Source organism: Acanthopagrus latus, chromosome 6 (genome assembly GCF_904848185.1).
Source record: "Acanthopagrus latus isolate v.2019 chromosome 6, fAcaLat1.1, whole genome shotgun sequence".
Classification (NCBI taxonomy): Eukaryota; Metazoa; Chordata; class Actinopteri; order Spariformes; family Sparidae; genus Acanthopagrus; species Acanthopagrus latus.
Genome location: NC_051044.1, coordinates 12,127,403 through 12,141,012, shown reverse-complemented (window position 1 = coordinate 12,141,012; position 13,610 = coordinate 12,127,403). Strand labels below are relative to the sequence as shown.

General features: G+C 40.8%; 1 protein-coding gene across 3 annotated transcripts in view; it reads left to right on the top strand.

Annotated features, from left to right (window-relative positions):
* The window catches only part of col2a1b (collagen, type II, alpha 1b), a 50,038-nt gene that overhangs the window by 29,591 nt on the left and 6,837 nt on the right, over positions 1 to 13,610 (top strand). For all 3 annotated transcript variants that reach the window (XM_037101515.1, XM_037101516.1, XM_037101517.1), the window contains 17 exons: positions 456 to 554; positions 823 to 876; positions 1,621 to 1,674; positions 2,040 to 2,093; positions 2,629 to 2,682; positions 3,151 to 3,195; positions 3,285 to 3,383; positions 5,275 to 5,382; positions 5,700 to 5,753; positions 5,926 to 5,979; positions 6,196 to 6,249; positions 6,416 to 6,469; positions 8,654 to 8,761; positions 9,205 to 9,258; positions 9,396 to 9,449; positions 9,869 to 10,030; positions 11,975 to 12,082. In XM_037101515.1, coding sequence (XP_036957410.1) covers positions 456 to 554; positions 823 to 876; positions 1,621 to 1,674; positions 2,040 to 2,093; positions 2,629 to 2,682; positions 3,151 to 3,195; positions 3,285 to 3,383; positions 5,275 to 5,382; positions 5,700 to 5,753; positions 5,926 to 5,979; positions 6,196 to 6,249; positions 6,416 to 6,469; positions 8,654 to 8,761; positions 9,205 to 9,258; positions 9,396 to 9,449; positions 9,869 to 10,030; positions 11,975 to 12,082 — 1,269 coding nt within the window. The remainder of the gene's footprint in view (positions 1 to 455; positions 555 to 822; positions 877 to 1,620; positions 1,675 to 2,039; positions 2,094 to 2,628; positions 2,683 to 3,150; positions 3,196 to 3,284; positions 3,384 to 5,274; positions 5,383 to 5,699; positions 5,754 to 5,925; positions 5,980 to 6,195; positions 6,250 to 6,415; positions 6,470 to 8,653; positions 8,762 to 9,204; positions 9,259 to 9,395; positions 9,450 to 9,868; positions 10,031 to 11,974; positions 12,083 to 13,610) is intronic.

The window sequence follows — 13,610 nt, the reverse complement described above, 5'->3', positions numbered from 1 at the left end:
ACGTCGACATGTTTGCTTTTCTGGGACTGTGTTTCATTAAATCACTCTGGTTCACTGACAGTTTTAAGCAGGATTTCACGTGCTGATTGACTGGCAGCTGGTCAGACTGATAATGATTGATGGACTATTTCATTTGTATTTCTTTCCTTCCTGGCTTTCCCTCCAGTTTACCCCTGAGGGGTTTATCTGGTCAGGGGCAATGAAAATTTCAACACATTGAGTAACTGTTGCATACCCTTGGGCCATGCTGGACATTTCGCTGCTAGGCACCAATCTATTCCTCAAGACCCAATTAAGACCAGATCCACGGGGGAATTACTCTTCTCCTGTCCAGATTTCAGTCTAAATTCCACCGTGGAACCGCATTTTTCATTGTTGTTTCAACAATTACCCCTCACTATCAGACACATATTATATATCCTGTCGATTATTCAACTGAATCCTTATTTTTCTAGGGAGCTGCTGGTGAAGACGGTCGCCCAGGACCCCCCGGCCCACAGGGAGCCCGTGGTCAGCCTGGTGTCATGGGATTCCCCGGACCAAAGGGAGCAACTGTGAGTACTAATATAAAAAAAAAAACAATAATAAGAAGCATGTGACTACATAACCAAGCTAAAATTGTTACCTGTTTTGTATTCACTGTCCGTGCTAAAAATACATGTGTGAGTCAGAAATAAAAACTACACGAACTTCAACAACAGCTGCTGGACAATTTAATTCCATTTGATATGCATCCTCTCTCCTCCTGAAATAGAGGCAGGACTGAACCAATCGGCCACGGTCCTGTGACTAACCGCTGCATTTTGTCTCTGTTGTGATCAGGGTGAGCCCGGCAAGTCTGGTGAGAAAGGACTGGGTGGAGCTCCTGGACTGAGGGTGAGTTACTGCACTAATTATCTACTGTTGACACCAACATGAATCTGTCATCTACTTTAATATAAAAATGCAAAAGTCAGTCAGTTGTGATCAGCATGTTCCCATTGTGTAACATTCCAAAGTCAACTTATTATCTTAACTGATAAACTGATTTCAAAATGTAAAGATGTATAAATGTTCAGCTTTTCCTAACATTGTTGGTCAGATTTATAATATCAGTGAGATGAAAATCACCAACCTTGATAACACTATCTAAGAGGAGCGCATTTATAGTGAATTATAAGTCATTCATGATGCTCATAAACACACCCAATGCTCTCTTATTCACTACATCAACAGTCATAAAACATTATAGATGTAACTTGATAAGTGTCTTATGGTGACGTTTTTAATGACATCCGTTCTGAGATACAATAGAGAGAAAACTCTACTGAAAGATCAGAAACATACAATTAACTGCAGGAGTAGCATCAGCATGTTTTCATGATAATCATAATATCCAAATGATTAATCTTTTTTCTCCGTTGTTTTTTATTTTTTCGGGCTACCTTGACTCACTATTGATCTCCTGTTATTTTCTGTGGTTCGGCTTCCAGCTTGTTCAAGAGCTCAATTATAGCTATCAGACGTCTGTCTACTTAATAGCATCACCTTTGGCTTTACTGTTGATATCTATCTGTTTGTCCTGCCTCCCCCGCCCTCCCTCCCCTCCTCCTTCCTCGATCTCCTCCTCCCTCTCCGCAGGGTCTGCCCGGCAAAGACGGAGAAACCGGCCCTGCTGGCCCCCCCGGCCCAGCTGTACGTATCTCTGTCCCCCCCTCCATCCCACTTTTATATACCTTCAACACTGATATTATCTCAGTCTGCACTTAGAAGCAGCCATTGGTATCTCTATTTCCCAGACTGTCTCGAAGATCGCTCTGTCTCAGTCCTTGACACAAATGTCTGGACGTTGTAAGATGTCATCACGGATTCAGACTGGTTTTGAAGTTTTAGTTTAAACGCACATAGAGAAGCTGTTTAACCTGAAATTAACCCAACATTGTTTTACAAAGACATAAAAAAGACCCATTTTCCCACAATCTTACACATCAAAATGTAAAATTCCTCACATTCAGTTCATGATAGAAGTTGATTGTGATTATGTATTTGTTTCTGTTTAGGGCCCCGCTGGCGAGAGAGGAGAGCAAGGACAGCCTGGTCCCTCAGGTTTCCAGGTGAGTCTGACCTTTACCTTAAATCACCTGTTTTATGAATGAATACAACTATGTCTAACTGGAACTGTAAGTGTGGTAGTTATTATGTTGCAATTTTTTTACTTTTTAAGGCTTACAAAATCAACATTAGTCAGTTTATCTCTCACTTAGCTGATTGAAGATCAATACAGACTGACCTGATTCTTGTATTTTGACTGTTAACAACATTTTCTTTGATAATTTGTTACACATCATGTGCATCATGTCGTACACATTCAGATTACTTTATTCCTCATTAAATTCACAAAAAATGGAAATTCGTCTTTGGAAAAATGTACCTGGACAGCCTACAACAGGCTCAACAATACATACACAATACACAATAGTTGAACATTACAAAAAAAAATATTAGGGGCTTGACGAAAGGGGGATGGTTAGCGAGGTGAGACGGGCTTATTTAAGAATCCTTTTCCTGATGATCACAGATGATGGATACAGTTCCCATTTTTTATTCCTGACTATTTGTTTTCCCTAATGTTTCTCTCCTGTGCCTCAGGGTCTTCCTGGACCTCCTGGCCCCCCTGGTGAGGGAGGCAAGCCTGGAGACCAGGTGAGTGCGCTTCTTAGGTGAAATGGACTGCACACTCATAGCTCTATCACAGCCATTACTAAAAGAACCTGGTCCTAAGTAATGTGATGGAAGCTTTTATCCAAGTGACTTCACAATATAGCGGTTCTTTCACTCTCAGCCTTGACGGTGTTAGTGCTAGATTACCTGCCATGTTGTTTTATACTGTAAAAGCATCTTGCTTTAACTAGCTGTTATTTATTTCCACAGTCATCTTACTGTTCAGATCATTTCCATAAAACTGTGACTGTAAAAGTGAGATGTTGTTTACCAGGTCCATTTTCTCGTAAGTCTCAGTCTATGTTTTTATATTAAAGCTTGAAAATCTCTCCGTCTCACTAATAATGTAGAGCTGACTTGGCCGCCGCTGTTACCCGGTCTATACTATAACTAAACGTATCAGTATTACAGCCTCCTCATTCATTTTACCTCCTCATTTTCTCCTCCCAGGGTGTTCCCGGAGAGGCCGGAGCTGCTGGTGCTACTGGACCCAGAGTAAGTTTAGAGTCTTTATTAAACCTCACGACTCATTTCGCTGACTGATTATTAGACGCACTGCTGACTGTCGCCGTGTCGCCGCACAGGGAGAGCGTGGTTTCCCCGGAGAGAGAGGAGCTGCCGGCCCTCAGGGTCTGCAGGGACCGAGAGGTCTGCCTGGAACTCCTGGAACTGACGGACCCAAGGTGAGTCCAGCATCAACACAAAGAAAAGACGGATTTTCAAATTATTATCGCCTCACACCACTGACAAATGTGCTGCTGTGGGACTAGAGCCAGTTTTTTTTCCAATTCAGTCTTATCACATGCAGCAGCACCACATTAACGCGAGCGTGTGATTAAATAATAATCACCTCAGGTGTTTGTGAGTTGAGCTGTGCAGGCAGCATCCAGTGTTTACTGCTTACTGGAGACAGTAAGCCACCTAGTCTGTAGATAACATCCAGCATGGTATTTGATATATGAAATAGCTTTTTCTAAAGGTAAATGTTGTGATGTTGTAGGTGCGCTGGTGAACTAAGTGGTTTCTACACCTAGGGACCGAAACACCCAGAACGGATCAGAGGTTTAATCGGAGGGGTCACAAGTGAAAAATGTACATCTGTTATATTAAATTTTGATTATTTAACTTTGTTCAATTAAGAGAGTCTAAGAGGAAATTGAGAAACCACTGGTCTAGGTGTGTGGACCATGAACTTATACACCTCTGGTTCAACCTAAACATTTTCTTCTCCCTGATTTTATTAATTATAATATAATTATAATAATTATAGAAAATTATGGACAAATGAACATACAGTTTATATCATATTTCATGATATTATGCTGCACATTATATGGGATCCAGTCTTGACCCCCCCTAAAAACACAAAAAAATTTAATTGAAGACTGCATTATTACCACAATTTGATTCTTCACCATATTTTAAACTAAAATACTATATTTTTACACAACTGGTAGCTCCACTTAGTTCCAGTCCAGCTACAGTAGATGGTCACTCGCTTATCAGCCATCAACAAACTCCAGCCAACTGCACTGTGAGTGGCAGAAGAACTCAAAAGCAGCTTCAATCCTCACTTTCGGTTTGTTATCTGGTCAGATTTTAATCCCAGTTAACAGGTTTCTTTTTCCCTTAAGGTCAGACAGGAGCGGATAGAGAGGATGAGGATTAGAGAGCTGACACGAGTGTGATGGAGGAGGGACGAGCAGACAGTTTGTGGAGGGTGAAGCTCGATTCTGAGCAAGGTGCAGAAAGATTTGTAACAAGGACTAAATTCCACATGTGCCCCCCCTTCAGTCTGAATGCATTCACAGCGAGCGTCGTGGCTGTGTGAGCCCCGTGGTTACAACTTAATGACAGCAGATTCAGCAGCAGGAGCAGCAGGTGTTTTTTTGTGCATCTCATCTCCCAGTCTGAGGCTGATGAGCCCGAAACATTTTTGACCATGAGTGGGCCTGCTGGAGCCACTTAAAAAAAAAAAAAATCAAAGTCTGACTTTCCCTTTCTTTATCATGTCTTTTGATATTTGGAATAAGAATTGTGTCATTATAAAACTCCAATTTCTACTTGAAATACAGAATAAAAGTTGGAGCCATAAAAACCAAAAGGAACATGTGACTTTGAGGTATTTTTATGTCCCGCACTGATCGATTGTGTGTTCTGCGCTTCCCTCAGCCCTTGTTCAAGTTGGTAAAGTTAGTTTGAATCCAGCAAGTGAACAACCTGTGTCAGGAGAATGATATTGAAATTATCTGTTGTTTTTTTTTTTGTTTTTGTTTTTTTGCAGTGTTACAGTCCAACAGAGCATGCAGACACAAATATAAGCTTTGGCCTCATTTGTTGAATTACTAGATGTGTTCTCACTCTGTCACAGCACTACGTTTGTGTTTCTGTGTAAATAAACTCTGAGCGCTCTGACACAAGACAACAGAAATATTCACAAATGTCTCAGCTGCTGTTCCAATCTTTAGCCGCTGCTTTCACAGATATTCAGTACACAATAACCCCGAAGTACCTTTTACTGTTTGTTACTGTCTCTGTGTCACATCCGCTTCATTTGTTTCTGCTCCATAACAGGGAGCCATTGGACCTGCTGGCACCGCCGGAGCTCAGGGACCCCCTGGCCTGCAGGGTATGCCTGGAGAGAGAGGATCCGCTGGCATTCCTGGACCCAAAGGAGACAGAGTAAGTCATGCTGCAGACAAAGTCTTGAATATTTATACAGTTGATGAGTAGAATTACCTATAAATGCTTATTAGCATGCATTTTAGCATGCATGCAACTATTGATTCATTAATGATTATCAAACTTGTAATAAATTAGTTATGAGCAAGACTTCACGTCACACTTTGGAAACATTGTACAATGTTATTACTATTATGACTAATCAAGAACAAATATGTAACTTATGTGGATGCTAACAAGCTTCTAGTTACCATCTTTTCGATTTGTCTTTTCTTGACGTTGAGTGACTTGTATTTTTTTTTTTTTTATCCTCACAGGGTGATATTGGAGAGAAAGGACCTGAGGGTGCTTCTGGCAAAGACGGCGCTCGAGTGAGTGGTTTTCAGCCATTTTCTTTTTTCTCAAGCAAGAGTTGCCAGTGTTGAATCAAACAGAAGTTATCAGAAATGTTCGATCCCTTTTAATCTAAAAAGAGATATAGTCCTTTGGCTTTTACAAAAAAAATAGAGGCTGATCTCAAACTTTTACTGTTTTCTGTCACAGGGTCTCACTGGTCCCATCGGTCCTCCTGGTCCTGGTGGTCCCAACGGCGAAAAGGTGAGTGTTTTATCATTTAATTGTAATCCTTATTGGCAAGCTATCTTTAATGTGTTTTGAAAGGTTATTTATTAAGAGTGGGGTTGAGTTGAATTTAAATGTCGTGCTGTTTGAGCTTATCTGATTTCCGTTTTTATATTGTAAATTGTTTTCTTATTGCGGGCATCATCCAGCTGTGTTCATCTGCGTTGCTGATGTTCATCTATTTTCTCACAGGGTGAATCCGGTCCTGCTGGTCCTTCTGGAGCTCCTGGTACCCGCGGTGCTCCTGTAAGTGTCACAGAAATATGAATTTAGTGCACGACTGTAACTTGTAATCGCCACCCAATTATAGTCACTTTGATCAAGCTTTCTCTTGAGATGGAAAATAATAAATAGTATTTTTTGTTTTAGAGCACTGCCACCTGAACTGACCTCTGAGTTTTTCCTCTTTCAGGGCGACAGGGGTGAGACTGGACCTCCTGGGCCTGCTGGATTCGCTGGACCCCCTGTAAGTAAACATAACAACACTGACCAGCTCTTATCCCTGCTGGAGTCTGAAGAGCATGACTCCAGGGCCATTGACTAAATGTCAGGACATGTACTCTGTGGCCCCGCAGTCATGTCTCACGTCTGGACTTCAAGGTTAAGAGAGCTGAAATGACTTTTTTTCAAAAGTGTCATGTACTCTAGTCATAAATATGTATGATAACTGTTAGTGAATTCTACTGATTCTGCTGAGTTTAATGAGTATAAATTGTCAATGATCTCACTGTAAACAAAGTAACATTCAGTCCATCCAGTAAACGAAAGTCCATAATCCACTACTTCACCTTTTGTGCTCTTAAAATTAAACCAACAGCTTTTTAAGTATGGCTAAATAGGATAAAGCACTTTTTTTGTAATACCATGATCACCATGACCTTAAAAGCAAACTCCTGTGTGTTTCATCATCACACTTGTAAGTTAGTCAGTGAAAAATTAAGCACAGCTTTTCATAACTCCTCTGTTATTGAAAATGCAAAAGATCTGATACATAATTATTAGATTAAAGCACATTGGATAAACAAGAGATAACCTCAATACCTTGATAAAAAAATCTAATCAAGTTGAGCTGTTTTATTCTCTGCATTAAAAAAAAAGGGCACCAAACCCAGTTGGTGTTTTGTTTCCTGAAAAATGAGTCTTAAGCTTTGAAGATCTTTCAAATCTCTCTATCACCACTATCTGGACACACTTTGATATCTAATTGTCTGTACCTCTGTTTTACGCCGCTGTGAATCATTTTTTATCTTGATGTGTGTCTTGTCTCCGCCGTGATATTCTGTGGAAAGAAAACAGTTCGACAGCCTTTGCATCGCTCATGTTTAGACTCCGGGCAGACATCAAATAAATGTTTTTAATAAGCTGCATCCTTCCAAAAGGATCTCCGTCAATATAACTGTGAGACAACACAGTTTATCAAATTTTCTTTCCCTCCAGGTTGCGCTGCGATTAATTATTGAATTTATGTCAGGATGAATAACACTACAAGGTGTCTGCATCACTTTTGGTTCACAGCTCGGAGACTGTAACATCACAGCCTGACACCACATTGACTGAAAATAGACATGGATGCTACATAAAACATCAGCGGCTCTTACTAAATATGTTTAAATCTGACTTTGCTCTTCTACACTTTAACTGCTGTTGAAGCAGTGTGCAAGAACAGGAAGGATCTTTCATAGTTCATAATATGGTTTAGCAGAGTATTGTATTGTGAAATCTATTTTTAATTTATGGTGTATTAAAGCAAGTTTATAATGTTTGCAAAGCATCAGCCACTGTGACCAACCTCACATTACACAGTAATAGTAAACTCTGAAATGTATTTAACAGTAGCGCCAGTGAAGAAGAGTCATAAAGTCACTGAACTGGCTCATTAGTCATGTCAAAATATTGTTTAGGTTTGTTATAGTCCAACACCACGAGGTATGCCCCATATCTATTGTAGAAACAGCAAAATTCTTTCCCACTGAAGTGAGAAAAATATTTGTCACATACAATAAAATGAAAAAATAAAAATACGAACAGCAATGAGCAATATTAATCAAATTTGAAATAAACGTACACAAGTGAGACAACAGATATAATAAAAGTTAAACATATAGCGCATATATGCAACCATTCACACATAAACTGAGTGTAAGTTGGATAACTGTAGTTTACTATTGATACGATGTGAAAAGAACTTATGAATGATTCGACTCTCACTCCCATACTGTAAACATCCGTATCTATCTAAAGTTTGTTTAACATCGGCGACCACAACCTGCTGGTCACACCAGAACAAGTATGGTCTTATTAGCAAACCCCTAAGTTTGTAAAATTGAGGGCAAGTGTGTTTGATCTAATTCATGTTTATCATTTATAAGAGGAAGACAATGTAATTTGTTCTTATAGTGACATTAATATTTTGTGCTGCACTTTCCCGAAGTTGGAAATCTCTTGAGAGAAACACTGAAAAAAAATAAGCAAAAGCAAAGAAACCTCAGCTTTTAGTCCTTGCTCAGTTTCGGATCCTACATTTCCCACAATGCAACTCACAAGCATCTTTACATCACATTGTAAATGTACTAACCTGTAGTTCCATTGAAAATGAATTGTCAGACTTAGTACTAAACACACAGCCAACTGTTTCTGTCTCTTCTTTTAGGGTGCCGATGGTCAGCCTGGAATCAAGGGAGAGCAGGGAGAAGCCGGACAGAAGGGTGACGCTGGTGCACCTGGACCCCAAGGACCCTCTGGTGCCCCCGGACCTGCAGTGGGTGTCTCTCTTGACTTTTTAACACAAACCCAACAGTATTTTTTCTGGCTTTTCTCCATGTCCTATAATGAGGAGCTCTAGCAGAACCTTGAATGTTTATAGCGGTAAGTTTATTGTACAGCAGTATGAAAAAACCCTGAGTGACAGTATTTTTTATGAGAAGAGAAAAATGTTATTCATGAACAAATCAGCAGAAAACTCTAGTTTTTTTTTTTTTTTTTTTTTGAAAACATTCCAACATTTGTGGTGGAGCTGATGTCAGGTCGGAATGAAAGCTGTCCTTGTCACGGATTGTGCCACGTTCGGCAGAATAAAAACTGGCTGAGGCAGACAAACCACATTTCAGAGGAGCTGAGTGTGTTTTTGATGAGTTTATATTGTCACCTATATGACACAAAATAAATGTCAGACGGTAACGCACAGCATCTGTTCTGTTGCAGGGTCCTACAGGTGTTTCTGGACCTAAAGGTGCTCGTGGTGCTCAGGGACCTCCTGTAAGTAGACCTTTTTAAATCATTTTCTGTTCATTTATAGTTTTTTTTTTTTTTTTAATCTTACAGTAGCACATGTAGCAACCATCTTTTTTGTTCCAGTGTTTTTGGCTCTGTCTAACTTTATCTTTCTCTTTCAGGGAGCCACTGGTTTCCCTGGTGCTGCTGGCCGTGTTGGACCCCCTGGTCCAAATGTAAGCTCACGACTACAGCATTCAGTCACTTTGTTGATAAAGTTAGCTTGATTTATGTTTTACAAGCAAGAACCAGGTGCGGCACCACAGACACAGGAATGCTTTCTAAATGCCTCCTTATTTATTGTCACCTATGAACCCTTTTTAATTTGCACCTGTACATTTTACGCAGCTTCACACCCACACAAGCCCGTATCTCTGACAGAGTCGGAGTTCTAGTTTGTTTCGAGCATTTTTACAGCTTTGCTAAAAGGAAGTGCAACACATTGTGAAAAACAACTCTGATCCTGTGAGACTGTTAGTATGAGATAAGTGTTATCGAAAGTTATTTAAAGATGCACAGATGTCCTCGGGCTCATTGAAATAACAGAGACTATTCCACAGTTTCATTTCATGTATGTTATGTCCTCCTCCTCCAGGGTAATCCTGGACCTGCTGGTCCCGCCGGCCCCCCTGGTAAAGATGGACCCAAGGGTGTGAGGGGAGACGGTGGACCCCCAGGAAGACAGGGTGATGCTGGGCTCCGCGGTCCTGCTGGTGCTCCTGGAGAGAAGGGAGATCCTGGAGAGGACGGTCCCCCTGTGAGTTGACTTTGATCATATCCCTCCATAGAACACTCTGGCTTTTATTGTATATAATATCTCAATTATTGACATTGTGGCGCTTGAAAAACCACTTGATATCTCTCTAGCACCCACTCTCCAGACTGCACGTCTCCTTGAACACCGTCAAGGTGAACGCAGGTGTCCGTTATAGAGAGAAAAAAATGATTAAATGTGTTTGTTTTTCTACATTTCTGTCGACTTCTTTACGCAGCTCGGTCAGCCCAAAGAGGCAATTTCACCAGTAATGGACAGCTGCCGAGCACACTCTCCATTAATACACAGAGCTGTCAGTGTCCATCACTGACTGTAATAGCAGACCACGACATATGACAGCACAGGGCAGCAGAAGCCCAGTGACAGGCTAATGACAGGACCCCGGCCTTTTACCTCTCCTTTGCACTCAGTGCGACACAGATGCCACGATGCATGACGACAAGCCTGTCAGGATAGTGACACATTGCAGATGAATTTGTACTCAAACAAGAAGGTAGATGCAGTGTTGGAAACGCATATATTAAACCTTAAACCATGTATCATCACATCAAAGTCGCTGTCAGCTGAGCGGCGTGTCTGAAGTGTCACTTAGAGTCAGGTGTTTATTGTGAGTGTGAGCTCTCACTGTTGCAGCGCAGCATGTGTGACTGTTGTGGATGAAGCAAAGCGGGGAGGTGCTGGAGAGATCGATGTGTAACTGCGATTCGGTGGGGAACAAATTACATAAGCTATAAATCAGGTGACGTAGAAATGAAAGAACGCAACTAAACTTGCAAAAGCGAGACCATCAAGACGCGAAGACGACAAAACTCTCTGCAGAGGAAACAGCCTCCCCTATCAAGCTATAGAGTTTGTCAGAATCCCCAAAGACGGTCAGAATCTAATACGTTTACATTTCCCCAATACACTTCAAAAAGTCAACAACAATAGGCGTAGATAACACGATGCCATTGTACAAAACTTTAACACGTGTTCCCATTACCATAAGATCGTAACATATAAACAAAATCTGTAGTTACAGAGATGCAGGAGATACAGGATGCCTCCAGTTTCATAGGATATCATGTATATATTTCACATACTGTAAGATACATGACACCAAGTGGAAACAATATATATACGAAGAGGGGAATACATTAAACAACATTATAAAAGTCAGAATGGAAATTATCGTTTTTACACTTCGACTTCCCATAAGTAAGAAGAAGCTAACATGCTTTATAGTGATTGGTGGATTCTGTTGCCTTTGGACAGAGTCAGGTTAGCTGTTTACCCCCGTTTCCAGTCGTTGTGTGAAGCCTAACCAACCAGCTGCTGACTCCAGCTTCATATTTCACGTAAAGATGCTGGAGTGCTGTTGATCATCTCATCTAATTGTCGGCCGGAGAGCCAGATAGCTGTATTTGTCAAAACTATTCCGTTGAGAGCTGGTCGGATTTGGATGAGGTATAACAGGTAATAAACAAGAGAACCTAAATGATGATGAGGTGAAATAACTACATGAATTTTTCTCCTCATTTACTTCCAAATATCAGTGTCAATATCACAATATCAGCCCCAAAAGTCGAGTATCGGTCTGGCTTTAGTATACTGAGCTCAACCCGTAAATTAGCCACAGAGAGATGTATCGTCAGATTTTATCCTATTCCAGATGTGCAGTTAATATCACATCTGTGTCAGCGACAAGACATTTCAGTGCAGAGATTAACTGGTAATAAGAAACAGTGTCACTGTGTCAGAGCAACACACAACACCAGAGAGCTCTGACAAGCTATTTATTCAGCTCTAAAATGTCTTAACTCAGTAAATATTTGTAACAGTTCTTTCAAAATGCAAGGATCCTCTTCAAAGATACCAAATAATTTGTCTCCTGATAAACTGACCACGCATTATTAACGCTTTCACCTTCTTTTTCTCTTCTCTTAGGGTCCTCTGGGTCCTTCAGGTCCTCAGGGTTTGGCTGGTCAGCGCGGTATCGTGGGTCTGCCTGGACAGCGTGGTGAGAGAGGCTTCCCTGGTCTGCCTGGACCTTCCGTAAGTAACATTGTTCACTTTATCAAAGAAGTTACATCAGTTATTACAAAACTTTTGACGCTCACTGCTTGTAACCAACTTGAGGTGTTCTTTCCGTCAGCCTCGAATAACAGAAAGGCTGTTAGCTAAATACATATTAATGAATCTGCCCAAAGAGCACTATAGCTAGTCTATTATGGCTAAGAGAAGTGCAAGAGAAAGTAGAAAAACCCACAGACTGGTTCTGGACTGTCGGTCTGCTGTGGCCTAATTGGATCACGTTGAAGTCACATCTCACTGGACGTCTCTCGTGCTGAACTGACTCCATTTGATGTTCAGTCCGACATGTGACAAGAAGGCTCGCCTGCTTACATCTCACACCATTTTGATATGTGACATGAGCCATGTCCCCTACTTACAGCATCTCAGTGGGCATGTCCTGAGCATTAATTATTTATCAGGGTGGATGAAATGGGAGCCAAGAGGGAAGCAGCAACTCGCACAGTAAATATTTCAGGCAGAGGAAATGCTTTTGATATCAGAAGTGACGTCTGAACCGCAGATAGTTTACGTGACCATGTGTAGTTAAAGTTAGATCCCTATAAGGCTGTAGCTGCTCAGAGATGAACCAGTGCTAGAACCAGTATTACTGCACCGACGCACGTGTTTTGTGACGTATTTCAATGTTTCAGTCCTTAAATCTGATCGTTTTCATCAAAAATCTAAAAGAAAAAAATCAGTTTTCAAAAAATATGAAGATGGAATAGTTTACAGTCATTTTGTCAGATAACTCAGTGTCATTTGGTTTAATGGTGGGTTTGAAATTAGCATTTCAAGAGAGATATGTGATATATAATTGACTGTCCACTGGACAAACACACTATTCCCAGGGCTGTGATTGGTCATTATCTTCCAGTTTCCAGTTTCCTTCCTAACCCTAACTGATAAAACACAGTTACCAAAACCAGTTTGTGAACAAATCTGAGGACAATAATCGGCAAAGCATTTGCAAAATCATGCTACATTTTTTTGGCCCTTTGGTAAAGTCTTTTTTTTTTGTTTTAAAGAAATCACATCTGAAGAACGTCCGACTGAGATTGAAATAGATTCGTGTTTTGGTGTCAGTGTGTAGCTGTGGCTCTTTTTCATCGACACTCTGGAACCTTTGCCAAAAACTACTGACCAGTTTCAGAACAGTTCCTAAATAAATCTGAGGAGATTAATGGGCCAATCAGTTGCAGCAGCATGCAGCATTGAGTATCTGCAGCAGCTAGTGATCGCTGTAGCTGTAGATGAATAGCTGTTAACAAGGTGTTGCCGTCTAGAGAGGCAGCAGTCTTGTTTGCTGATTGATCTGCTGCCTGCAGTATCTGACTGGTCTTATTCGATATCTGAGTGGCTGTTTCACCTTTTGATTTTTTTTTCATGTAATTACTGCTCTTGTGGTAAAAACCACTGAAATGGACTTGGAATATTTTCAAGCTGTCTGTATGTCCGTATGAGAGCTCTGCACACAGTATCTGATTCTGACTGTGCCTCCACTCAACCA